The following is a 27378-nucleotide window of genomic DNA, read 5'->3' as shown; positions in this document are numbered from 1 at the left end:
AGAGCAATATGGCATCTGTAAAAGTTGCGGCAATGTTGCACCAGAAGTAGTTAAAACGGTAAAATTTTAAGGGATAATGAACAATAAAGATTTTTGTTTTATTTGATTTTTTTTTCCTTTTATTTGTTTTAAACCAAAATTTGTTAGACAGAGCCATTTTATTCTTTCTGTTGTCAGAGTCGATATACAACAAAGGCAATTCAAACGGTCAAATATTGGTATTTTTTGGTTGGACAAAGAAAAGATAAAGACAGATGACACGGAAGTGAAAGTAAATATATCTTAATAAAAGCCGAGAAGATAGTGTAAAAGTGTATTTTAATGCAAACACAGGATCTATACCAGGGTAAAATAAGAAAATAAATACTGTTTGTATGCAATAACATTTTAGCCCTGCCCACCTTCAGCCTGAGCAGCTGTCCGAGCAGCCAGACTACTGAACCTACCTATGTGGGGTTTTTTTTACAATACATACACTGATTGAGCTTAACAATTTGAGTTCATTGGGACTTCTGATTGCAGCATTTAGAACCAAAACTACCTGGGTTTTAATGACATGACATTTACCATAACTTTAAACATACTACTGAACTGGGAGCCTGGCTGTTCAGTTTCAAGTGAAGACAAACATTTCAAGTTAAAAGCACTTTTTTATTCATTAAGAAATCATGTTATGAAAATAATGACAGCTAACCATATATCAGACAAATGTATCTTTCCTTATTGTAACAACAAAAGTTTGCTCTGGAGGATGTGACATCTCAGCACTCACCAGAGCCGAACTGTCTTCTCCTTGTGCTCGGAGTGTGCTTCGTCTCACCCTGGATGTGGTCAGCTCCTGCTGTACTTTCATTCTATAAAAAGGCTTTTCGTGTCTCTTCCAAATGTCCACACATGAGAATAGAATTCAAATATTTTTTGTTTGTGAGGGAGAAATTCACATATATACCAGATTCAGTCTTTGCATTCCTGATGTCTCCTCCTTCTATTAATAATTTACACAAAACCTGTACATACTTACAGCAGGCTCGAGCCTGGTTCTGAAGGGATGTGCACATAGAAAAAGAAGCAAACAGTGAAGTGTATCTTTACAAAGTCAATGTGATAAGGTGGAAGGTTAAGGTGTTACGAGCATATAAGACATTTTCCTCATACAGCACATGCAACAAACATTTTTCAACTCTCATTCAACCTTATGGCACTCAAAATGAAGCTGTGACAGCCTGCATCAAAACCATATCAGCTACAGTTTCTTCCAGCCTTTTGCTATAAAACACACATTCGACACTACTGAGAAGAGGCAGGTATTAAAAAATAAGAGTGTGTTTGTAATGGCTGGATGTTAGGATCAAGTATAATCATCTTAGATCAAGACTTTGGGTGCAATAAGAGCAGGATCTACCACACCTAACCTCCTTCTGCATATCCTCTCCCTATCCAACAGCTGATAAACTTAAATTAAGTTAAAGAGGAGCTGGGATAGGAGCAGGCGTCTGAAAAAACACTTAAGGCTTAATTCATATCATTTGGCGCATTGCTAATAGTAAGCAACGTTTATATCTCTCGCCGTGTCGTGACTTCAAATGATCGGCACTTACTGTCTGCTGTCATTCAGAGCAACATCTTTAACATCACACATATTGCATTTTGTTCAGATGAAACAAAAACTAACCTACACGTTTTAGATTTAGAAAAGAACAAGTGAGTCAAACCACAACATTATTTTCTAAGCGATCTGTTACTGACACTACGAACTAAAGCACTACTGCTGAAAAATGAGCAACAGATAACACTTACTGCCCCTCCTATATCGCTGCTGTGTGCTTTGTTGTTGATGTAATGACATGATCTGAACACTTAAAATCAGGGTTCACTCTAGCAGCTCTCACAGATGGGATGTAACTGTACTGAGAGAGGCTTCTTCCATGAACAGTGTACGACTTGCACTGGCACAGGAGGCTCTGTGAACACGAAACAAGGTAGAGCATGTTTGAACCGGGGTTAGGGTACTGGCATCAGTCCTGTTCTATGGCACGAGGGTATGGCAAACACAACCAACAATCATATTTGATATTGACAAAGTAAAGTCCGTTAATGGCACAGTGTAGTTTTATAACTTAACCACCTGCTTGTACTGCTGTCGTGTCCTTGTTTTATGGAGTCAGACGTTCTATCGCACATACAAAACTCGCTTCAACAAAGACAAAACGCCTTTAAAACATTTGTTGAATCAAGAAATCACAGGGAGAAACAGACATGAGGTTTTTGTCAATCTCTCTGCCGTGAAGCTTTGCATCCACGTTTCTTTCCACTGATAAAAGAGGGCAGCTTGCTCTCTTTTAACAGCAGCAACATGAGGGCTGCAACAATGAGAAGCCCCCATGTGTACTGTCCTGCCGTCTCCTGTTGCGTGATAAGCCACATGTCGGGTTAAACCTCCTGCAGCAGGACTCTCACATGTTGTAAGCCACATATATGGGGTCCAGCTGGTCGGCCAGGAATCCGTCTCTGAGGTGCATGCGTTGCTTCTCCCCTCGGGAGTTGATGGGGATGACGCCAGGGTCGACCACCACCACCACCCCTACAATGAGGTAGTGCTCCTCCAGCACAACGTTGGTGACCAGGGCCACCAGGTCCAGGGCCTCCTGCTCGGATCCCTCGAGCTCCACGACCACCACCAGGAGGTTGGTCCAAGTGAACACCGCACTGGAGGGAGGAAGAGGTGACGGAGGTATGGAGAGAACAGAAACCAAAAGAACAGATATAAGAGGAGAGAACATGTCATATAAAATGGATAATGTTCTGATTACATAATTAATAGTAATAATGTAGTGATCAATAATTGGTGTAAATTTCTCACCATTCAGCTATGCTCTTGTGCGAACGGATAACAGAGGTCTCGATGTCAATAGGATGATACCTCATCCCCCTCAGCTCCAGAGTCTCATCAAGAGAGCCCACCACATAGAGGGCGTCATGGCGCTCTGAGATTACACATAAACAGATGTGTCACTTTGTATCTGATACCTAAAGAAATTCAAGATTTAAGAGAGAAAATAATGTAAGACTTTAAATAAGCAGCAAAGACTCTCACCTCCACTGGCGTCAGTCAGCTCAGTGCGCCGCAGGAAGCCCAGGTAGCCCGTCCTCGCCCAAACACTCTGCGTGTCACCAAAGCTCAGCTTGGTGTTGAAGTGGTCGGCATGCAACGCCTCCTCGCCATAAACTGTGTAGTAGCCTGTTGCATTGTGAGGGCTGCTCACCCAGACCTGTTACACACAGGATAATGGCAGTTGGTAACTCTTTAATGGTTGATCGTGCACAACTGTAGCTCTCATGTTGCAATATTTTTTACATTTACATAACAGACCAGAGAAATCAGACAGTGTTTGGTTAAACTTTAGCAAGATGGTTACTGTAAGTCTGACTCTGTAGAGCAGGGGTCTCTAACCCTGCTCCTGTAGAGCCACCTTTCTGCATGTTTTAGGTTTCTCTCTACTCTAACACACCTGATTCGAATGATCTGCTCATTATCACCCAACTGAAGCGTCCCAGGGGATTAATAATGAGCAAAACATTCAAATTAGGTGTGTTTGAGTATGGAGAAGCCTAAAACATGCAGGAAGGTAGCTCTCCAGGAGCGGGGTTGGAGACCTCTGCTGTAGAGAGAGCAGCTTTGTTTCTTACAAAGGGAATATAGGATGATTTATTATTTCCTTTCATTCAGCTGCCCTGTCTTAAAGGATAACTTAGGGATTTTTCAACCTAGACCCTATTGTCCCATGCGTTTGTGTGTAAGTGACAAGTGGAGACAACAATTATTGAAATCGATCCAGTATTCAGGGAGGGAGCACCGGCCGGCAGCTGCGAAATGAGATACAATGTAACTAAACGGGGCACGGGACATACGCCAATATACAGCCACTAAAAGCGCTTGTTTTGACAGGCTCAGATCATTTTAATAAGTGTCTGACAACACTGTGGCAGCCATGCTGCTTTACCTCATGCTCTCTGTTGTTGTCTGTAACCAGCGGTGTGTCCGAAACCGCATACAATCATACTAATCATACTAACCGTGACGTAAAATTGAGTATGTCATGCGTTCCCATCTCATAGTATGCAATTTTGTGTATGCGAGAAATGCCCGGATGTATACTAGATTGGCCCGGATATTTGAGTACGAGACGGTAGCTCACTGGTTGTACTCAACCGCCCCAAAATGCATTGCGGCTATTCAGCTTCTACTATGGCGGAGATGGACCAGAGATCAGACCGGACATACGTAAACGATTAAGTCACGTGATACGGAGAAGACGGCTCTGAGTATGATGCCACCAGCATCCTAATAGTCAGGTTAGTAGGCAGTATGCAGTACATACTGTTTGAGTATGTAGTAGGCAGTACGTTAGTATGCGGTTTCGGACACAGCACAAGTCTCACTCACGGAGAAGTCTCGCGGGAGACCGTAGTTGTTGCAAGAAGAAGAAGAGAGGAGTGAGAGAAGACGAAGACGAAGAGGGAGAGAGGATCTTCAGCCATGACAATCTTTTAGATAGCACAGAGCAACGCTTTCTGTACTCCAACACAACAAACGGCACTTCTCCCTCTTCGTCTTCGTCTTCTCTCACTCCTCTCTCCTTCTTCCTGCAACAACTACGGTCTCGCGCGAGATTTCAGCGCGAGACTTCTCCGCGAGCGAGACTTGGTTACAATTATCGATTTCAATAATTGTTGTCTCCACTTGTCACTTACACACAAACACATGGGAAAATAGGGTCTAGGTTGAAAAATCCCAAAGTTATCCTTTAAGTCTTTTTCATGCACCTGAACACACAAATAAATCATCTGATTAGAACTGTGCGGATGAACATAGCTCGTATTAAATATTATTTGAAGCAAGCTCTTTGTGCATTCTCCTCATTTCTGGCTCCCAGAGCATCATTATAAAACCTGTGTAATAAGGATGACTCTAAATCCAGCAGAGCAAACCAGGTTGTTTAAATATCTTGAAGGAATTACAGAAACTGGGTGTCACTAATATGAAGTTTAAGAGATCAGTTGTCTGCAGAAAGCTTTAACCTTATAACTCATGCACACGTAAACACACACATTGCTTGTCAGGTCAAACAGAAGATGGGAAAACAAGTCTGCTCTGAAAACCTCAGGTGACGTTACCTCTCCTAGGTGTGAGTCTCCCAAAGGTCCTTTCGTCTCCGTGTTGGCGATGATCACCTTCACTCCTGGTAGGATCTACAACAGCAGACAGCAACGGCTCAAATAACCATGACAGCTTCAGAAAAATGTAAACTCTATGCGGCATAACATCACAGCTGTTTGTAGCGTTGGAGCGCATGTTTACATGATGCCGTACCTTCCCGGACTCCATCAGTGGCAGACTGTGTGGCGATCCTTTCTCGACCAGACGAACCCTGAAAACAGGAAATAAAAGGAGTGTGAAAACTTCAAAAGATTAAGAATTCTAGTGAAGTAAGAGAACAAATGTCAGTATCACACAATGCATCAGACTGTGAAACCATGTCACTTTTATATCCCAAAGAGAACTCATATCGTCAGCGGTCACAGTCCCCACAGCTGCAGCAGCGCCCCCTACCTGTCATGCCGTAGAGCTCTCATGTCCACGTACACAGTAGTGGGGTCGGGTCCAGCTGTGCCCTGGAGAAAAACAAGCAGAAGAACATGCGTCAAAAATCGGATTCCTAAAACTCTGACACGAATGCTGTTGGTTGAGTTGAGGGAGGTGGGAGCTGCTCATGATACAACTGTTGACAAAGCAGGGGGGGGGGGGGGGGGCAGCCAGAAGCCAACCAGCCAGGCCACGATGGTTAGGACCAAAGACACTGTAAGAGTTCTCCTGCTCTGATGTTGCCAGTTTGTTTTCATGGTTTGGAAAAGCTAAAAGAAATGATTAATGAACTATAGCTTAATAAAAAAATAACTAGGCTCATTAATTTCGGTTAAACGTCCAGATTTCTCACGTATTGATTCTTTAGGCTTTGAGATTTGTCATCATTACTGCGTGAAGACTAGGCACAACACATCAAGGTTACCATCACTCCTTTGCCAGGGTGTAGCCAGTGCATAAGCGAGCAATGAGTCGGGGGTTTGTCGTCTGCGAGGTCAAAGCCAAACACTGAGCGGTGGGCGGATTTAATGAGCAGAGGTTTCAGCGACATCAACAAACACCAACAAGACTCGATCCAGAGATTAGTCTCTGCCAAAAAGAAAGCTTTATTCACATAAATAAAAATGCCACTACAATGAAACATTTTGCTTTTAGGAACCTGATTGACATGCTGGCTTGTCCAATTAAACGCCAGAGTCAAAACTATGTAGTATTTGTTAGCAAGTTCCAATCCAGAGTGTAAAATAACGTCTCTAGTTCACTGTCAAAGAAATGTCTATAAACGGAGAAATAATCTATAACCGTATCTAAACAAACACAAACATACATAACCGGTTCTTTTGGTACATTAATGTTTGTTTCACATTATTAATACGGCATAATACATTATGATGCCAGCTCGTGGTGTAATGCAGCATCACATTACATACAAATCCTAAAGCAATGGTCAAAGCCGGACTGGGCTAAAATTAACAGACTAGGCAAAAGTCAAATAATCAGTGAATTACGGTTAAGCATGTTCAAAAGTCATGCAAGATAAACACACACATGAACACACAGACACACACACACATAGACCCAGCAGCAGCCCAGTGGACACACAGCAACTCTTCTCCTACAGTTACCTGCTCAGCCAGTTTCCCTAACCTGTTGGGCTGCCGGGACAGGGCGGGACAGATAAATACAAATATATATGTGTTTATATACGTGGACAGACATGCACACATTTCCCACATGAATAAAATCACCAGTGACAGGGAGGAAGAGATGAACTAGAACAGAAAGGGGCCACAGGAGAACTGAAAAAATGGTCCGACTTAGAAGCAAATCACAGGTGCATGGATTTTTTCCTCTTGTTCAAAACCTTAACATATATGGAATTTAAAGCCTTTCTGCTCTCCAAACCTTTGCACTCCATCTTTACTTAAAATATAACTGATAATTAATACAGTTGTACTTTTTGTTCATGTAAAAACATTTGACTGTTTTTCGTCTGTTTATTGACTCCACAAATCAATCAGTCTACATGATTATATACTTATCCTGTAACTGTCAGATCGTCTCCATTGTGCACTTTTTCTTTATAGTGAGCTTCTAGCGGTCTCTCCAGGATTTCACAGGCATTGTTTGTGATTGTTGTGGCCTGTTTTAAAGGCTTTTTTTCAGTTAAACACATTACACATCTACTGTGAGCCAGTTGGACACACGCTCCAACAAAGCCACTTATTGGCTGAGTGAGCTGTTTGTCCTCTGACATCACTTCCAGTCGATTTCCTTGTCAAGATGCCAAATAAAATGTGTAACAACTGAATGATACTTAAGTCAAAAGCCATGAAATGCTTATTTGGCACTGCATGTGCACATTCAGTGCTATCAATATGCGCAAAGGAGAATCTACATCTACATCTAAGTGGACGGTTAACATTTTTAAGCACAGAAACATGGATACATAATCACAAGAAGACATCAAGTATTGGCTTTATTATCACAGATTCACTGTATAGAGTCTCCATAAAGACACTGTAGACAGATGCTGAATGAGGTAGCCCATGAAAGTGAGACGATCACAACGGAGCTTAGTTAGAATGGATGAGCTGTCTGTAAATTACTTCATACATGTGCAGAAATAGGATGATTGGTACAATGTGCAGTAAAGTTGGGGCAGTTGGCCAAACTTGCAAGTTCAAGAAAAAGTTGCGGCAATTTGCAGGAAAGCAACATCGCAACTTCCTGGATGGACCCAGCTGTAAAAAGCCACTTTTAATTCATCATCACCAACACTATCATTTAAAGTGCTGCAAATCCTACGCTTTTTTTAAGGGTTGTTTATTTGATTTGTTACCTTTATATGTCCCCAAAAATAGTGACCTCCCCATCCCTCCTTTCCTCCTCCTCCTCCTCCTCCTTCTCTGTCCTCCACCAGCTGCTTACCTGCAAACATATCGCCACATTCACCCTGCAGCCGAATGTGGTGCTGACGGCGCGTGGCGAGAGCCCCAAGTCCTTGAAGATCTTTGAGAAAGACTGAGTGAGTGCTATGCGGGGCCTCTCCTCTGCTACCACCATGCATGTCCGCACGCAAGACAGGTTGACATTTCGCAACTGGAATGGGAGAAAGGAGAGTTGGATCAGGAAAAACGAAAAAGACTTTTAAGTGCAAATTGTGTGAAAATGTTATCGATTTGCAGAGATGACTGTAGGAGTGTAAATTGAGGTCTCAATCTAAAGTGTTGCAGACAGTGATCAGCACACAGACACACGTGAGGGCCCTGACTGTTATTCAATAAAGGAGCTGCAGCATTTGCACAGCAGAGAAAAGGATTCATTGAAGTATAATTGAAATGCTGCAGCTCGTTGCTTCTCCAGTGACACCACTCAACACCTCAAACTGACCCGCAGTGCTTCGGTCTGTGAGCCCAGGCCTTTGGTGCACATCTCCATGACCGAGTACGAGCAGAAGGTGACGCGCACTTTGTACTGGCTGACTGCGGCGAGCCACAGAGATGCATTGCTCTCCAGCTCCAGAGGGGGGACCAGGATGGACTGGTGGCCCGAGTACACACTGAAACATGAAACACAAAAGCAGACAGAGAGGCTGAGATGGAAGAAAGTGACATGCTCCATAAAGGAGTCAAGTCAAGTATCTAGCAAAGGCTCTTTAACACAGAAGCTTTTATGCATTTACTCTCATTCATTTAAGAGGTGCTGGTTTACCTGCACAGGCACCAGAGAGCGAAGCCCAGGCCGCAGTACGGGTCCAAACAGATGGCGATCTGCCGAGAAGGGTAGAGCTCACACTGCAGCTTGATGGAGCGACACAAGGCACTGGTGGCAGCGTGAGACATCTAGTGGAGGTGACACAAAGAGAGATGAAGGATGCATCAAAACTAATCCTACTGTGTTTTTATATTTTTAGGTTGTGATTACAGGAAACATATCCCACATACTTTGACCCCTGCTAAGATGCCTGTTGTGGACACACTGAAGTCCAGGTAAGCTAACATCTCTGGGGTCGGGGGCTTGTACATCTGGGGGCTCTTCTTCCTTGGGAGGTCATCTGGAGGATGAACGGAGGGATTAGTAGTGTTTTTTAAAAGGCTGCTCTTTGGTGGCAACGTGTTGAGTATGTGTATAAAACTCACCTGTGTCCAGCACCATGGGCCAGCTCTTGATGTCCACAGCAGCAGCCGCCTCTTTGGACTTCAGCAGCTTCGTTATTGCTTGAGTGGTGAGGATACAGACCGATTTACTGACCTGGAACACACAGACATGTAAGTTACTTTTACAACATTTAAACATGTCCATTTGAAAACACATATACCAGGTTTAATGATGGTAATTACTGTACAGAGAGGGGTTAAGTAAGCATTTTGACTCAGGTCAGCGGACTCTGTTACCTCCACGATCATCTTGACAGTTGGCAGGGTTGTTGCCAGGTTCTGTGGGTGCGGGGGTCTGACAGTGACGGGCACACAGCCAGCGTACAGGCAGCCGTAGAAGGTGGCAATCAGGTCGATTCCTGCACATTTGACAGAAAGACTTAAAGACTGCAAACAGGGCCAGTGGAGATAAAGCTGTGACGCTTGAAAGGGAGAACTGAAAGGAGAAATAAAATAGTAGTAATAGCGCCATTTACCTGGCGGGTAGACGAGGGCAACGTGGTCTCCAGTGTTGAGGCGTCCCATCAGTGCTGCAGCCACCCGCTCCGCCCGCTTGTGCAGCTGCAGGCAGGAAGCTGTGCTAGCCACCGTACCCTGAGGGGCAAAAGATAAGTGTACACTAACATCACTCTACACACAACAAACAATGGTTATTCTTTATTATCCCTATGATAAAACCAACATATGTATGTCTATCAGGGTAGCTTTTGCTTTAATATCTCCTGTTGCATTAGTCCCTTGCATTAAATTTTGCAAACCAAGAAAGTTTTTGGACAATAAGTACGTTAATTTAACAGGTTTGAAATTAACTAAATCAACCAAAAAATGCAAGAACAATCTTACTGTCTCATCTACAAAAAGTTTTCAGAAAATTAACATCAGATTATAATTTGCCATTGCAAAAGGAAGTTGATAATCCAGGCAGTACCTTCGCATTGAGAACAAGGAACAGAGGATGGTCTGGAGTGGCCTGAGCTCTCCACTGCAGCACATCTTGTATGTACAGGAACTATAGGAGAGAAAAAATACAACTTTAAAGGGGGGGTATTATGCTAATTTCAAGGTTCATATTTCACTCTGTGATACCTGTGGAGTAGCTTAACATCATTTACAGTTAAAACTCATTTTTCTCACACTGGTGCTCTGTGCAGGCCCTCATACAGCCTCTGCCTGATTCAGTCAGCTCTGTCTGTTTAAGAAACCCCGCCCCTACAAGCCCGCTTTCTTCTGATTGGGCTGCACTTTGTGACGTCAGCCAGTGCAGCGTGTAGAAAAAACTGTGTGAAACCTGGCGTTCACAGCCGCCTGCAGACTGAGCTGAGAATCCTGGGGATTACTCCAACATACTTTTACCTACAGATTTGAAACATCACCCACGTTTAGTATTGACATCTAACATTGTAACATTATATATATGTCTTATGATTAAAGTCTAATCATATACTGATGGGGAACAGTATATGTGAGTCTTGGGTGCGATAAAAGCAGAGTCTGAATTACACAGCAACTATTTAGCCACAAAGTGACAGTAGGGAGCAAAAACCTTACCTGTGTCTGCAGTGTATGTGTGCAGGTGATGTGTGTGAGATTCTTCTACTTTACGTGCCTGTTCGTTGTCCTCTAGCTGAGCCACGTCTCTCCCGCAGGCCTGTGCTATCCTCTTTCCTGCCACCAGGTTCCCCACTATCATAGAAGCAGGACTGACCTCTGTTCAATACAACAACATTAGTATCATCAGTTAGAGCCAACATCCCTATCAGCAATAATATAAACATAGCAATTGGAAAAATTAAGATAATAGGTAAACACATGGTGGTCTACCTGGCTGTTTCTGTCTGGGCTTGGGCAGGTTGGTGACACACGTGTGAGGGCACATGAGGACGTTGCAGGGGTGCAAGGCGCCCTCCAGGAAGCGCTGTTTTGTCTCAGATATGTGGATGCCACCCAGGGGAGCCTTAGGAAGCGTATTGGCGGGCACCAGTGCCAGGCAGTACACGCCGACCTGGTGGATGCTGTCTATGGCCTGGAGACAGACGGAGAACACAGAAATTGAAGAGGTCCTTTTTTTAAGTCTAAGTAAGAAACTGAGGGGATGTTTTCACTCTCCTGTATTCATGCTTTTTATTTAATGTGTTGAAATGTGAAAAAAGACTGCACCTGAAGGACGCGGCTCATCCACTGGAAGCTGTCCTCCTCAGAGGCGTCCGGTCTCTGCTCGGCCACCACAACGATCCTCTCGTCATGCAGCACAGACACAGAAAACACTGCTATCCTGCAACACAACAGATATAGCGCTGTTACTGCTGGACTGTACGCATTCAATCAAACAGCTCACTTTCAGAGATAGATATGTGGAGAGTGTGCAGTGTGTCTATCTTTACCTCCCCCTGTACACAAACTTCATGGGCTCCACTGCCAGTGCTGTAGCAACCACGTCATCAGCATTGTGTCTCCGCCCACTGACCACCATCAGCCCGTCCATCTTCCCCACAACAAACACAAGGCTGTCCTGATGGGAAAAATAAAGCACAAACCGTTCATTAGGTAGATCTTTCAAACAGATAAAGTGTGCATTATTACAGCCGAGACGCGAGGTAATATTAGGCTTTAAATTCAGGATTTCAAAAGGTTTGCTTCAACTGTTTAATATCTGTGAGTTGTAATGTCCTTAAAAATAAACTGTGCTTTGATTTCAGGAATAAAAAAAACACCACCTTTAGTTTACTGATGATCAGTCTGGTAAAGTTATCCCACAATTTTTGCGTCACTCTTTGTCATTTGATCCTGGATTAATCAGCTTGTGATGGATTTGTAGTGTAAAAGTGTGACAGGTGTCTAAAGTAACAACACAATGTTTTCAGACCTCCCTGTGTGACGACCCCACCTTGTGGTTGCTTGGTAGCTCTTTACAGTTTGTGTTTCAGATGCCAGTGGGTGTGGTCGTGTCATCAAGATTGGGAACACCTGGGCCCGGTGTTCCCAACCCTATTTAAACGTCCCTCAATCTGTCTTGGGCGGGAGTTGGAGAACTGTATGCTCCCCACTAGGCTACGCTCTTTAATATTATGTTTCCATACAACACCCCACACCGCATAACCTCACTCATGCCCACACACTAGCACCGCTGACTTACTGACTCCCACACCTCATATTGTTGGTTCATTTGATCATTTTTGTGTTAAGTCACAATAAATTAATTACTGTTGTGAAGAAACTCCTGTTTACCTCCCGTTATTTGTCATCGGTTTTGAGCCGACCATGACACCTGTCAACAGTTTTCATTCAAACTACAGTTTACAACTGGAAATAGTCCCAATCGAGTCCACAGGGGATAACTGGGATGTAGTTTCTGGAATAGATTTATGCTTGAATGAAACTGAATGAAAAATTTCCACGAGCACAAAAACTAAAAACATCTGCTTTGCTTGATACATCTAAATGTTTGTGTGACACTTTATGTGCAAGAGGGATAGATTGAGTTAACTGGGAATATAAAAAGCATAACACTGATTATTACAGATTAATGCATTATTATATAATATCTCAGAACTAAGCAGATATTTCCTTAAGAAGCAGGTGCTGCAAAAAACAACTTTAACAGCCTGCTGGGTCTTTAAGAGCTAATATGTTTAAACATCGTAATGCTGTACGACATCAAAGTAAGTAAGGTTAAAGACGGCTGTGAGGGCACTCAACCTTTCGGCCCTGTGAGAGTGGTGAAAGAATCAACTCACTGCAATCAGGTGTGTTGGCACTGATTGGCTTTGATTAAGCCCAGGTGTGGGGAGTCTTCATATACCCTGAGTCTCCAGTGCCCTGGGCTGACTCATTATCTCACCTTCAGAGGTAGTGAGAGGTTCTCCATGTGGCTTCTCTAGTTGTGTGTGTATCTGCAAACACCAACTCAGAACTTTGTGTGTATTTGTGGTCAATTGCCTGTTTCCCAGGGAATAATTTGGGGTGCTGGAGAGTTTGTGTGACTCCAGCCTTTTGAGTTATCAAAGGCCTCCCTGGCAGCCTTTGCCTTTAGCTTCGAGTTTTCTGGGTCTCCTGGACAATTTTGGTTTTGAGTCAGCTGCTTGGCAGCGGTGATTTAGTTAATCATTTTAGTGCTTAATTTCATTAAGGAAGCCTGTAGCGGCTCTATACAGTTTCGTTGTCTTTTTCCTCCCCTTTCCAATCTATCGCTCCTGCGATTTTGTGGTTATCCCTCTGGGATAACTTTGAGACACCCCTGGGTCTGCACCTGCGTCCCACCCCCACCCCTTTCCTGACAGACGGCACATTACTGAGGCTGAACTTACGGGTCCCACAAAGCCCAGCAGTGAAGTCCTGGTAAAGGGTCTGTCACTGATGGGAAGCCCAGATGATACCACAGGGATCGTCTGAAAGAAGACGCAACACTCGTTAAAACAATGAACCAAGTACAACAAACATAATTTTCTTTCCTAAAACACATATAAATGAAATAACAGAGAATTTAATGAACAAACTTGAGCACTTCCAGAAAGAAGACACTAACCTCAAAGACGTTCTTGGTCATGCCAGGCAGGCCGTAGTAAGCCACGCCTGTGCTACCTGAGCTAACACAGATCTCTCCCACCTCGTCGGTCTGACAGATGTAGGGGGTCCCATCCACTCGCACCACACAGACCACAGCTGGAGACACAAACATCACAGCAAGGGGTTAGACAATATACTTTAAAGTACGTGTCTCAGTTGCTTTACAGGTTTCTGTTTGGACTTCTTATTCAAAGTGGCTTTTTACTTTTGTTTTAAATTATTCATTAAGGTATAAACTGGATGTCTTTGAGCCGCCTGATGTTTGTCATAAACACCAACAGAAGCTAGTTATCTATTAAATAAAACGGGGTGAAATATTGAAATAATTTCAATGTCAACATATAGATGAAAGCAAGATTTAACTTTCTTTTCAGCAATATCCTAAATAATCGTATCAAATCAATTCTCTGCATACACCCTGTCGTGTCAACATGAAAATTATTTCACCTAGATCTAGAGTTTTGGTTTGTTTGGTGGCACCTAATGGCGATAAAAGGTAATTGCAGGCGCATATGTTTCAGACAACCAGACGCCTACAGTACAGCTTTGTTACGGTTGTAACTCTTGATTTTCCTCTCTGACGGTCGCTTTCCTTTTGAGACTGTTTTCCTTCATCTGAGCGTCAAATTTGTTTCTTTTTCTTTGGATTTTCACTTATTATTGAAGTTGTATCTGTAGTCATCGATCTTTTCTTTGTTTGTTCAGCCATAGTAGATTACTGTTTACTCGCAACACTTGCAGAGACCGGGAAAAGCGGCTGCTTAGCTCCGCCTACCCTCTCTGGCAGACCAACCACTGCTGGGTGATGGGAAACGTGTCACTAACTGGGAACCACTTGTGAATTTTTCCACGCATGTCGCCGCAGACACCCAGTCCGTAATAATACTTGTACTGCAAATGCAAAGGCTTTCATCAGTGGGCCATAGGCTCAACCATTGTCTTACCTCATTCAGCGATAGATAGTGACTTAACAGACATTTATTTAAATGAATCTTGGAGATTATATCTTTAATGACCAAATGTTAATAAGCAGGGCAGCGTACTGTACCTCCAGGCATGACCTGTCCCACATCCTGGACTGTCAGGACAGAGAGTTTCTCCTCCGTGTCCACACGGATCACACTGTGGCTCAGGCCTCCCATAGACAGCACCGCCTTCCCCGGAGGAGGAACACTCATCTCTGGAGGCCTGCAGACATTATTGCAAATACACTTGTTATCACTGAACACCATGATACACATGGGCAAACTTGTAGTTAATACAGCTTTGAATAGCCGACTCAGCACTGTCTAAGCACTGACATCCTAAAAGGAAACAGACTATGACTGCAATGTGGATCTGTGAGATACAGACTTTGGATCCATTACAACATTTCTAGACGCTCACATATTTGACAAAAAAGGCCTTTATTCTATAAATAAAACCAGTTTGTCTATTTAGTCAGTCTGCCATGCTAATCCTGCCTTTGACTGAGCCTTGTGATCAGTGGAAAGCTGTGAAATCCTCCAGTTTATCTCTGTGTTTAGGAAAAACAAGCATCCCTCCCCCGCCTGCAGGATCCAGCTCATATTTCATATGATGTGTGATACATTGGCACGGTAATGAAAAGTGTGCAAGCTCCTTTTGTGAACACAAGGTGCAGTAACAGCAGCTAACCTCCGGATGGCGACAGTCATGGCTTCTGAGGAGCTGGCACATGGACAGATCACCTCAGGTCGCAGCCCACGTGCCTGAAACACGTTGAGGAAGGCGTCGCAGGAGGATATCGACCCTGTGGTAACACACACACGCACATACACACACATATTACACACATTCAAAGCGAGTCAAACAGATATACAAGCTAACACAAACAAAACAAATCAATGATCATCTCTTGTGGCCTCAGGGCGTCTGTGAGGTTATTGTATTGGATGAGAATCTGCTGGCGGACTCACATGGGTTAGCGCCGTCTGCAACGATGAGCATGCGCAGCGAGCTCAGGCTGATGTCTCTCTGGTCTCTCTGGGCCAGCAGGGACCAGTGCATGTCCCTCGACTTCACCACAGCAACCCGCGCTGCGCAGGGGACGCAAAGACAAAGAGACAGGCTCACAATAGAGTCCCTCAATCAACACTTCTGTCGTCCAGATTGACAGTCAATCACAGATCACGAAATGTGACAGTGAGAAGCAGCACGGTGGGACTCCGCTGCCAACAGGTGACTCAGCTAAGCTCAGACCGGAGACAGATGACACGGCTTTGATTCAGTGCAGCAGGCCACCTGTCCTCGAACTCCACAGGGCTTATACTGATGAACTAGAAATCAATGAGTCCAACAAAGTATTGCTTTAATCCATCAAGGCCTGTCAAATATGCAGCGGGAATCAAAAGTGTTACAAGAAGCAGACTCTCTCTGGGAGTCGAGCTCGGTCTAACAGACACTAAAATAATAACAAAATGTTGGGTTATTTATTACTTCATGCTGTCTTGAATGTGTGCTCCTTTGTGTGTAATAGATAACATCACTTCGCACGATCCTGCACTAAATCCTTCATCATGAAACCGGCGCTGACAAATGTGAAGGTCGACTCACCTTTGTATGTGTGAACCTTCTGTATCCAGGACAGGGGGTTGACTTTCATCAGGGAGTAAGGAATGCTGATCACGTGCATCCGATTCATGACACTCTGCCATGACGAGAAACAAGCATCGCGTAAGCACCAAAATATGTCATGTTGTTGCGTAGCTACATGATGGCACTGCAAACATGCTGCGAGTCAGGACAAGTGTTGATCACCTCCTGCTGAGAGTATAAAGGAAGCATGTTCGTGCTACTGCTGTGTCATTTTAGGAATTCAAACATGCATTAGCAGGTCATACACACCGATCAGCCATAACATTATCACCACCTGCTTAATATTGTGTAGGCCCCCCCTTTTGCCATCAAAACAGCCCTGACCAGTCGTGGCATGGACTCCACTAGACCTCTGAAGGTGTGCTGAGGTATTGTGAGGACGTGAGCAGCAGATTCAAGTCCTGTAAGTTGCGAGGTGGGGCCTCCATGGATCTGACTTGTTTGTCCAGCACATCCCACAGATGCTCGATTGGATTAAGATCTGGGGAATTTGGAGGCCAAGTCAACACCTTGAACTCGTCGTGTTCCTCAAACCATACATGAACCATTGAAAGTAAAAGTCCAAGGAACATCCACGTGAATGGTAGGACCCAAGGTTTCCCAGTAGAACATTGCCCAAGGCATCACACCGCCTCCGCCGGCTCACCTTCTTCCCATAGTGCATCCTGGTGCCATGCCTTCCCTAGGTAAGCGATGCACACGCACCCAGTCGTCCACATGATGTAAAAAAAAAACATGATGTCATCAGACCAGGCCACCTTCTTCCATTGCTTCGGGGTCCAGTTCTGATGCTCTCATGCCCGTTGTAGGTGCTTTCTGTGGTGGACAGGGCGTCAGCGTGGGCACCCTGACTACTCTGCCGATACGCAGCCCCATATGCAACAAACTGCGATGCACTGTGTGTTCTGACACCTTTCTATCAGAACCAACATTCACTTTTTGAGCGGTTTGAGCTACGGTAGCTCTTCTGTTGGATCAGATCACTGCAAATCTTCCCTCCCCACGCGTATCAATGAGCCTTGGCCGCACATGACCCTGTCGCTGGTTCACTGGTTTTCCTTCCTTGGACCACTTTTGGTAGGCACTGACCTGTCAGTGGTCATAATGTTATTGCTGATCGGTGTATGCGCTTTATGTAACTTATGTAAATGTTTAAAACCAGTTGTGTTAGAAGAAACTGGATATATTTACAGCTTCCAATCTCTTGAGTTATGATAAGATGTTTCTGGCCTTCAGGAAAGCCTTCAGAGGAACGAAGTCAGTCAGAAAAATCTGACACTTTAACAGCAAACTGAGCACAGATCTCTTATATTTTAGTTTATATAAGCATCCATTTAGCTTCACTCACAGTAAGAACACCATGCCATAATCCCGCTTCTCTCTTGAAGTCCAGCACGTTGGTTATGGTCTCAGCTGCGAATCAAAGAGCAGATTTTACAAAGATTAGGAGCCATTCTCTCTGACATTCTTCACTGGAGCAATCACACATCATCCTATTAATTTAAACACAAAATAATTAAATGATTGTAGCAGGATTGAGTGAAACTCAGACTCAGAAACAGCCCCGGAGAGTCTCAAGGGTCTGGTGTTGCAGTTAGGAGTTATTTAGAGCTAAACTGGGACACTGGAGTAAAGGAGGTGCCTTATGTTCTCTTTCATTTTAAGCAGACCTGACCCAGGTCTGACGGAGAGAGACACATCCAGCTGAGCGGCTGCATTTATCATTCTGGGCTGTAATTACACTCTGGGATCTCTAAGGGGAAGTTCGGTAATGTCATAGATGAATTAATTCTACATTATCTAACCTGCAGGATCAATACGAAAAAAACAGCTATTCCATAAATATTTGACTTGCATATTCCCATTTTAATTTTTCCTTAAGCTGGCTGTCCTTTTCTTCGCCTCTCTCTCTACTTTCTCCTTCTTTAGCTGCAGTTTATAAAACTTTCTGTCAGAAAATGGCTGAGAAAACACAGACATGAATCATGTATCATATATAGTGCATCCTGGTGCCATGCCTTCCCCAGGTAAGCGATGCACACGCACCCGGTCGTCCACATGATGTAAAAGAAAACATGATGTCATCAGACCAGGCCACCTTCTTCCATTGCTTCGGGGTCCAGTTCTGACACTCTCATGCCCAATGTAGGTGCTTTCGATGGTGGACCGGGCGTCAGCGTGGGCACCCTGACTACTCTGCCGATACGCAGCCCCATACACAAGAAACTGCGATGCACTGTGTGTTCTGACACCTTTCTATCAGAACTAGCATTCACTTTTTGAGCGGTTTGAGCTACGGTAGCTCTTCCGTTGGATCAGATCATCTCTCTCTCTACTTTCTCCTTCTTTAGCTGCAGTTTATAAAACTTTCTGTCCGAAAATGGCTGAGAAAACACAGAGATGAATCATGTATCAGTAGAGACAGAGTGTCCTCCTCACCTTCAGTGTAGCCGCAGGCCTGTGTGAGGGCGTGACAGTGAGCCAGCATGGCTGAATGGGACACTGTGATCCCCATGGTGCTTCCTTCCTTGCTGGTTTTATACTGCAGGTAAAAAAAAACACATAAAACATTTGAACAGTATAATTCCAAAACAATGAGATATAAAGAATATGAAAAAAGAGTGAGCATCAAAGAAATACACTTACCTCTATGTATGCTATGTCGTTACTGGCTTCCCGTATAGGAGGATACCAGTCTTTAGGAGGCTTCACGACGTGTTTCCCATCCGTCACAAACCACAGCAACCTCGGCCAGCCTGCCGAGACAGACACATGAAGTCACTTCAAAACAAATCAAACAATACAGACAGGCAGTCAAAAGGAAAATATAAAACAGGCTGTACCTTTGAAAGTAGCTACCTCCCCTGTTTGTGCTTTAGGCAAGCCTTTCTGACAAGCGTCGGTGGTCAGCGCCAACGTGACGCCACAGCTGCCCAACAGAAAGCCGATCTGTTGACTTCCTGCATCCTGGAGGACCAAAGAGGATGAAGTTTGTACTGGTAAACTTTGGAAACAGTATCACTCCAACAACCATTTATTAAAACAATACAATTCAGACGATAAAAGCTTTAAGGGAATGTGGGAATAGTAGCAGGGAGAGAAAGAAGGGCAATGAAACCTCGGAGCATCGTGCATCAAAGCATCAGCAGGTGAGAAAGCAGAGTGGCGGCCAATCGCTATTAAAATCTCAACTGCTGAGCATCAAAGCCCAAGATCTGACACGCTCTCACTCATATTTGATTGGCTGTCCAAATTAGCTAAAAACTAGACGCATGCTGAGCAAACCACACTGTGCAGAAAGGAGATATTGGATGGGATTAAAGAAAGAACGAGGAAGAAAAAGGGAAAAGAAGAAGAAAAGAGAGAGGGAGGGAAATGTGTTGGCAGACAGAGAGAAGAGAGAGGGACTCGGCCTGTGATCTAATATTTTGACTGGAGCTACACATCATTTCACCTCACTCAAATCCCATTTATTACAACACAGCATCTGCAGACTGCATGCTTATAAAAGACAATGAAGAACAGGCATTACTATTCAGAGTGTGTAACTAATGTGAGTTTGAGCTGATGGATGTGCTGAAAGCTGCAATGTATCATAACGCTCTGTGATTATCACAGGATTACACATTAACATAGAAGCAACTGTGCACATTCTCCCCTTTGATCATTTAGGGGTCGTATGTCCAGCAGGGGTCACTGCCGCTCCTCACTGGTTGTGTAGCACACGTGAAAGATGTTGTCACACTCCAAGGAGATTATGTATTTGCCGTTTACCTTCCGGGTCAGCGGCACTTCGATAGGCACAGGTACCAGCTCTGCCAGGAGGCAGCCGTAGAACGCCACCATGAACATCACAGGGTCGTTGTTGGGGAAAACAAGTGCAACCTGCAGGTGTATCACACACAGGATGTGTCATCATATGTTACACAGTTCCTGTTTGAAGTAAAAGAACTGGTATGAATCCAGGCTTTGCATCTTTAGCTGCTGGTTATACCGGCGGTTAAGAAAATCAGCTTATTCTACTGTTGCACTCTGAAAGTCCTTTGAGACGCCTCAGCGTGCAACAAGGAATGTAACAACTGACCACAGTTTGATCTCACGACTTACTCTGTCTCCAGGCATCAGCAGAGGCTCGTTTCTGGTGCTCAGCTTGTTGAGGAGGGTGTAGGCCAGCTTCTGACTGCGGGTCCATAGCTTACCTACAGAGGTGAACAAACAGCGTCAAACCACAGACTGTATAAAAAGATGGACGACATGACAGCTCCCGAAATGTGAAGCCAAAACATGTTGAGCGCCCCCTGCTGACTGGCTGCAGTACAGGTCATAAAGCCCGCCTCCTCCATGTTAACAGATGGGACATGAGTCAAACTATAAAATCTAAATACACGTCAAATACATTTTTCTCAAACATGGTTTCTGTCATTATAGTTAGTTATTATCATGCTGATTTCTGTTCTAGTGTTCATTTTTGTGTTATCTGATGCTGTAAAAATGATGATTGACAGCTCTGTTGACAAATATGGCTCCTGCAGCCGATCTGCTCCGGATGAGCAGAGTAGAGGAGGAACGGTGAGAGGAGACGTAACTAAAACAATCACTGCAGTCATTGAAGTTTCCATATCTGTGAACGTCTGCTTCAGACCAACACAAGAAGCTGTTCTGCTGTTAAATTGCTGTTTAAGTGTGTTTTGGTTAGCAGAAGTGGCTACGGTGGCTCCACCCGCCGATCTCTACTGCACAACTCTGGATCCAAACGACGTCAACAGCGATGGCAGCGCCTATCACGGGGGCTGTTTTGGCTTCAATTTCGTTCAATGAGAGCAGATGGAGACGCGTCGTTCATCTATATACGCAGTCATTGTGTCAAACATACACTTATTTGTACAAATATTTCTAGAGAGAAACCCAAAAAGAATATATGAATGTGATCCCTACCGTAGGTGAGCGTGTAGACGGGCTTGCCAGAGTTGTCGAGCGCCGTCAGACACGGGCTCTTAGGCTGAGTGGTGCCCCACCGCTGTAAGGCCGCTGGTAAGGAGGGAGGCCACTTGTTGACCACCCCTACAGGCTCTCCTTCGAGGGGACTCATCTGCTGGCCTTCTGGCTTTGGCTGGTTTGGATCTGGCTGTTGGACTAAATACATGAAGAAAGAGATAGGACGTCAGTTTGAAGGTGGCATGTAGAGCAACAAAGCAGGAGGAGCTGGTGTACTGGTGCTAACAGCTATTTGGGAAAGATACGTCTCATTATGTTATGAGAATTATGAAGAATTTGCGAATTACACAACTTTCTTAAAGCAAGGCAGGGTGATAAAGGGAATGAAAATAATGAGATTGGAGTGATGAAAGAGGAGGACAAAAGGTGGGATGTGTCGCGTCTTTGTCAGTCACCTCGGAAACCAACTCCTTTGAGTTTCTCTCTTCATCCATCCTTCAAACAACCTACTTGCCCTTTGATTTGATTTCTATCTCTCCACCACTATCTTCCCTTCACTCTCTCCTGGACTCTCTGGTTTAGTGATATCCAGAACTGTTTACCTGAACTGGCAAAAAAGGTCCCAGCCAAACAAAACAGCCTATCTCACGAATAGAGTCCAGCCGGCTGTCATTTCAGCTCTGTGTGTTTTTCTGCTCACGCCGATGCTTGCCATGCCACAGTTTGTGTGCCAGAGTCGGGGAGGTTTCACAATTACCTGCTGATGTATTACTATTCCTGCTGCTTATTCATTTTCACTGTGTTTGTTCAGCCTGGCAGAGTACCACCCGAACCACGAAGGGCTGGTTGGAATGGAGGAAATGGTTACACAGGGCTGGTCCACTGAACGTGTGTGTGTTTGAGGGTGTTTCTGTGCCCATTATTTCCGCTCCCCTTACACACCTGGTGGTCTCTGCTGCAAAATAACACCCAATGTTCTAAAAGTGTACCATGACTGTGTATTTGTGAGGTGTGGCGAGGTCAGTGTGACATTTTTATCTCGACAAGTATTTGATACATTTTGAAGCTGGAAAAATCCAAAGAACACTGCAAAAAATGACTTGAAGCGTACGTGGCTGTCACATTCAAAATATCATGGTTCCTTTAACTGCAGAAGCCTCTGATCAGTATGCTGATCACGCCGCAGAAAGTGTGATGCTTTTTCATGATTTATTGTTTTAATAGAAGCAATGTTATTACTTCCAGGCCAGCTTACCACCCAAAAGCTCCTCAAAGTCGTCGACGAAGAACTCTCGCAACGGCGGCCGCTTCGGTCTCTTCAGGGTGTTGAGCAGCTGCTGGATTTTGGAGGAGACACGACTGTTGACTGGAACACCTACACAATGAAATCAGAGGGGATGAGAAGAAGGAAGGAGAGGGGATATAAACATGGCAAGACAAGGATATGGAGAAAAGCAGGCATGGAAAAGGGAGAGTATGTAATAGATGTAAGCAGGCAGGAGATACAGTAGAGGAGAAATATATGAGGACAGATTGAGAGATTGATAAAGTGAAAGAAGGATGGATGAAGGGAGAACAGATAAAGGAGAAAAGGTCAGTGTGGAGTTCTAGTGAGACAGAGCACAACCAGCTGGGACTCACACTGCAGCAGGACAACGCAACAGCAGACCTTTAGATCCTCTACTGTCACCTGGAGGTCAAAGGTTACAGTCCTTCCATCAAGATACTGTCAGTGACAAGCCTCGCAGGTCAAATAAAGCAGGAAATGAGGAGCCCCCTAGCCTGCTGCCTAGCAACAAAGCTTTTCTCTTTGAAGTTAGTGATTCAAGGGATGTCTGAAAAGGTCTCTGTTTCGTTACGCTCTGCAAAAATTATAACTGTGGGAGGCTAAAGGCTAGGCAGATCGTTAACATGTATGCTAAAATGCTAATTAAAATAGCAGAGATATGGACCTTTGAGAGAAAAGAGACAAACAGCAGAGTTAGGATCAAAGAAATGTCCCTCTAATTTTGGACATGAGTATGTGCCAACTCCAACCATTACCGGACATCGTTTCCTCCATATGAATTCATACTTAGTTTGGGAGGGGTGGTCTTCGTCAGACATTCCAGACAGCCACAGGAGACGAAGGCCACAGCTGCACACGGCCGGCCTGATCTATCTTACTATAATAAGCCCGTCTCAGCCAGACTCTGCCTCCTCGTGCAGTGACAGATGTACAGGGAGTTAGACGTGTGGGGGTCAGCGCTGCACCTGATGGGCCAATTAGAAAGCCCCAGACACACAGGACAACATCTGAGGGCCCTGAACCCCACCCACTCAAGCCTCCTGATCATTAATATCCCAACCAACCGGGACCTGCCCTGCGATGACTGTAATTAACATTTCCATGACTTCATATTTTATCCATTCACAGCGCTGAGTTACTGTTGTCGAACATGGGCTTATGCCATCCCAGGTCTAACATTTTCATATTGTTAACAATTGCTACTAAAAGACCAAAACTGCAGGTGCCAGTTTAGCTCAGTCGGTAGAGCAGGCGCCCCCATGTAGAGAGGCAATATTCTCAACGCATGGGTTCAACTCCGACTCACGGCCCCTTGGTGCATGTCATCCCCACTCTCTCTTCCCCATATTTCCTGTCACTCTTCACTGTCCTTTCCAATAAAAAGCCAAATAACCTAAAACTGATGATGTTTCTCTTTTTTACTTTTGAAACCTCTACACGGTCTGTGGTTTTTAAGCCCCAAGCCAAACTCGTTCCTCCTCAAAATGAAGAAGAATGTTTTAAAAGCGGTTCACAATATGTCGGTTTATTTACTAAAACAGCAAGGCATTGTGGGTTTTATGCCTGTGAAAGTTCTCCGTCATCCAGGTCATGGTAATTCTAAGCTTAATCCGAAAGGCAACTGGACTTGGTTGAAGTTCTTGAAGACGTTTCACCTCTGATCCGAAAGTCTTCTTCAGTTCTAAACTGACTGGTGGACAGAGCTAGTAGGTCATTAGTATGCTAACGTATGCTACGTTGACGCAGGTTTTTCACACACGAAAAGCCCCACTTATAAATGATTGTCTCTTTTCCCATTGCCAGTGGAGTATACTCCTGTCGGCCTCTTTTCTGCTGCGTCACCATCTGACGTCACAAACGCGCCCGAAACAGGGTTTGTAAACAGTGAAGCTGTTACGGCGGTTAGGTCTCTATTGTATCCATTACCCATTTAGTCTGTGTATGGTGACAAATTTAGAACGATGTTCGAGAGCTGCTTGGACGGGGACAGGCGAAATTCGTAGCTGAGATGACAAGGAGTCGCAGAAGTTACTGACGGAGCGTAGCATTGCGCCGGAAAGGTGGGGGGGGATTAGCATGTCGACCTGGGTTTTGTGTTCCCATCAATGCCGTTCAGAGCTGAGGCGATAGTTACCAGGGTCTTCTTCAGAGTCACTTGACCCAGGTCTGAATGCCGACTGTAGCCTTCCCCATTAAGCCAAAAAGCTGGGTGTTAGCGGGTGTTAGCAGGTTTTTTGACCAGTGGGAAAGCGGCTTGAGAGTCGTCAGTACCCTCTGGTGTTGATGGGTCATTAAGGTTTTATAAAACAAGGAAATATAGCACTTGTTGGGGACTATTTTCAGCAGCGAATTAATACACTTTTGGTGCTTTAGAACATATGGTGCAGCGTATGGCGGATTTACTTAAAATAAACTCCAATGCCCTTGTTTGTCCTAATTTAGAAACATGTGACTCAGAGCGACAGAGTGGCTCATCGTTGTGATGACGATGGAGTCCAGTGGCACAAAGGAAGAAGCTATATCAGGCTTTGTGTACCCAGACAGCACTTGGTATTCAAATTGTTGCTTTTCATGGGATTTGTTGACAAAAATGCACCACACTATCCACTATTGCGTGCTCGATCAAGAAACAAAAACATACAGCGTCAGTATTTGAGTACAGATGGAACCAAAGTAACTGTGTTGCTTGATTTCTACACCCAGCTATGAGTTGTTATTGAAATGGCCACAGCGCCAGACGGCTGAACCCGCGTGTGGCTTCAGGCTAACAAGCTCGTGTCACAGAATACAGTGAGAAACATAAACTGACGAGACTTAGTGTCTCAGTGTGAGAGCAGAAACCAGAATGTCAACATGCTAATTATTCACAACCCTGACTGAACAGCTACACCACACAGTAACAGAAGAGTATTCATGTTAGACAATGCTTAGAGATGCTACAGATAATAAAGCCTTTGCAACACATTCAGTAACACATACACACACATACAGACACGTGAATCTACTGACTGGATTCTCTGCAGCTTTGCATATATTTTTGGAAATCTCACACGGTTTGGGGCGGGCGCGAGACCTGACAGTTGAGGCGAAGGCAGAAACACACACAAACACAAATGCACACGCAGCAGAGTGCACATACAGCAGACTGCCACAGAGCTGGAGGAGCTGTTATAAATACCATCCGTTAAACTGAGGGATCCTTCACCTCTCCACTCACAGCCTGGAGGAGAGACACATCGGGACGTCAATGAAAAAGCCCTGCTAACTTGAGTGAATGTGTGTGAACGTGTGAATGTGTGCAGCCGACCAGCAGCCAAATGTGAGGTGAGAATATTCATAAGACAAACTCAGACAGACTGTTGTTGTGCATGACAATAAAGGGATTTGATGCTGTTTCAGTTATTTTTGTCACTTTTTAATGATCCACGTGGGAAAACTTGCATAAGGAATAAGGGTTTGAAAGATCTTGAACACCAAGCAGCCAGACAAAAAGGATAAAAATAACAGTTTACATCCACAGATTTAACAAATCCCTTCCTCTCTAAGTGTCAGCGAGGTGGACCGGTTTAAAACTCAGACACCTTCTTAATGAAAGAGGATGGATGGCAGGAGGAAAATAGCTCTGCTCGAGCTGTGCTCTAGTTTTCTGGCTGCTAGCTTAGCACGCATTGGACATTAATTCAAAGCAGTGTTTTTAGCTGTGATGTTGAATGAATGGAGATGGAAGGGTGACAGGAATACATTGGCGCTGCTTTCACAGGATGGTCGACCAGATTGTCTTCCGAGGTAACTATGTGAAGAAAATAAACTTGGTGCATCCGTCTTTCATACAACATCTGGGTTTGAGCACTGATTATGTCACATGACACATCATCTACGTCTGATCTCACAGGCTAGCCATCGCTACACCACGCTACACTGCACTGCATCTGATTCCCAATACTGGGTGCATGGTAGACGGTACTGTTTGAATGATGAATGATGTTTGGGGGCTGTTCATTTTATGCACTGATTCACAAACAACACGACAACAACTGAGTGCCTCTAATAATATGTTTACAGCTCTGCCTTAATGAGGATTTATTTCCTTTTTTAGCACTCTGAAAAAAAAACATCGTCCCTCGTTTAATCATTATTGATTATGTGTTGTCGTTGTGTCAATGACATATTAGGCATTAAGGTAGACACGTGTCGTTTCAGACGGGGTTTTTGGAGAGGTGCAATGTTACCATGGCAACACAGGAGGGTCAGTCAGCAGCTTGTGCCAGTCTGAGACAGACTGACTGATGAGAGGACAGAGGGACAGACAGCAGGGGAGAAAGGGAAAGGGAGGTGACGGTGTTTATGTGTGTGTGTGTGTGTGTGTGTGTGTGTGTGTGATTGAGCAGGAAACTCACCATCTGCAGTCTCCATGACGCTGGTGTGGTGGTTGTAGCCGCGGGAAACGCCTCGCACTGAGGCCACCTGGGGCCGCTCTGCGTGAAGCGAGGAGCGCTCCGACAGCCCCGTCACGTCGGGGGGCGCTGAGTGGTTATCTGTGGTGAGTGGGGCGTCAGGGGGTTTACAAGGTCAAACGCCAGGCCTTATTTCGGGTGATCGTAGCTAAATAAAAATCTTAAAAAAATAACCGATCTGACAGCTCATCTATGATGGTCTACTCGTCATGGAGTGAA

The 27378-nt window shown here is 44.5% G+C and overlaps 1 protein-coding gene across 2 annotated transcripts in view; it reads right to left on the bottom strand.

Annotated features, from left to right (window-relative positions):
• Positions 1 to 630: 630 nt before the first annotated feature.
• Positions 631 to 27378, bottom strand: part of dip2a (disco-interacting protein 2 homolog A) — an 84661-nt gene continuing 57913 nt past the window's right edge. Inside the window, exons 6-39 of one of the 2 annotated variants that reach the window (XM_069662671.1) lie at positions 27103 to 27240; positions 22673 to 22792; positions 21418 to 21615; positions 20590 to 20681; positions 20257 to 20367; positions 19326 to 19449; positions 19129 to 19238; positions 18922 to 19024; positions 17831 to 17895; positions 16441 to 16534; positions 15804 to 15923; positions 15523 to 15637; positions 14915 to 15054; positions 13826 to 13962; positions 13608 to 13688; positions 11685 to 11812; positions 11461 to 11575; positions 11125 to 11326; positions 10910 to 11010; positions 10232 to 10312; positions 9780 to 9897; positions 9541 to 9662; positions 9286 to 9397; positions 9091 to 9200; positions 8858 to 8988; positions 8537 to 8705; positions 8075 to 8245; positions 6769 to 6798; positions 5612 to 5673; positions 5372 to 5429; positions 5176 to 5250; positions 3095 to 3269; positions 2861 to 2984; positions 631 to 2706 (exon numbers count right to left, since the gene is read on the bottom strand). In XM_069662671.1, coding sequence (XP_069518772.1) covers positions 2454 to 2706; positions 2861 to 2984; positions 3095 to 3269; positions 5176 to 5250; positions 5372 to 5429; positions 5612 to 5673; positions 6769 to 6798; positions 8075 to 8245; positions 8537 to 8705; positions 8858 to 8988; positions 9091 to 9200; positions 9286 to 9397; positions 9541 to 9662; positions 9780 to 9897; positions 10232 to 10312; positions 10910 to 11010; positions 11125 to 11326; positions 11461 to 11575; positions 11685 to 11812; positions 13608 to 13688; positions 13826 to 13962; positions 14915 to 15054; positions 15523 to 15637; positions 15804 to 15923; positions 16441 to 16534; positions 17831 to 17895; positions 18922 to 19024; positions 19129 to 19238; positions 19326 to 19449; positions 20257 to 20367; positions 20590 to 20681; positions 21418 to 21615; positions 22673 to 22792; positions 27103 to 27240 — 4085 coding nt within the window. In that variant the 3' untranslated portion in view covers positions 631 to 2453. The remainder of the gene's footprint in view (positions 2707 to 2860; positions 2985 to 3094; positions 3270 to 5175; positions 5251 to 5371; positions 5430 to 5611; positions 5674 to 6768; positions 6799 to 8074; positions 8246 to 8536; positions 8706 to 8857; positions 8989 to 9090; positions 9201 to 9285; positions 9398 to 9540; positions 9663 to 9779; positions 9898 to 10231; positions 10313 to 10909; positions 11011 to 11124; positions 11327 to 11460; positions 11576 to 11684; positions 11813 to 13607; positions 13689 to 13825; positions 13963 to 14914; positions 15055 to 15522; positions 15638 to 15803; positions 15924 to 16440; positions 16535 to 17830; positions 17896 to 18921; positions 19025 to 19128; positions 19239 to 19325; positions 19450 to 20256; positions 20368 to 20589; positions 20682 to 21417; positions 21616 to 22672; positions 22793 to 27102; positions 27241 to 27378) is intronic. The other variant, XM_069662670.1, reaches the window with a different exon arrangement.

The sequence above is a fragment of the Semicossyphus pulcher genome, unplaced genomic scaffold, assembly GCF_022749685.1.
Source record: "Semicossyphus pulcher isolate SPU_LCO1_2020_fin unplaced genomic scaffold, fSemPul1.0.p SCAF_15, whole genome shotgun sequence".
NCBI classification, from domain to species: Eukaryota; Metazoa; Chordata; class Actinopteri; order Labriformes; family Labridae; genus Semicossyphus; species Semicossyphus pulcher.
The sequence above is the reverse complement of the archived record's forward strand: the minus strand, read 5'-3'. Positions and strand labels throughout refer to the sequence as shown.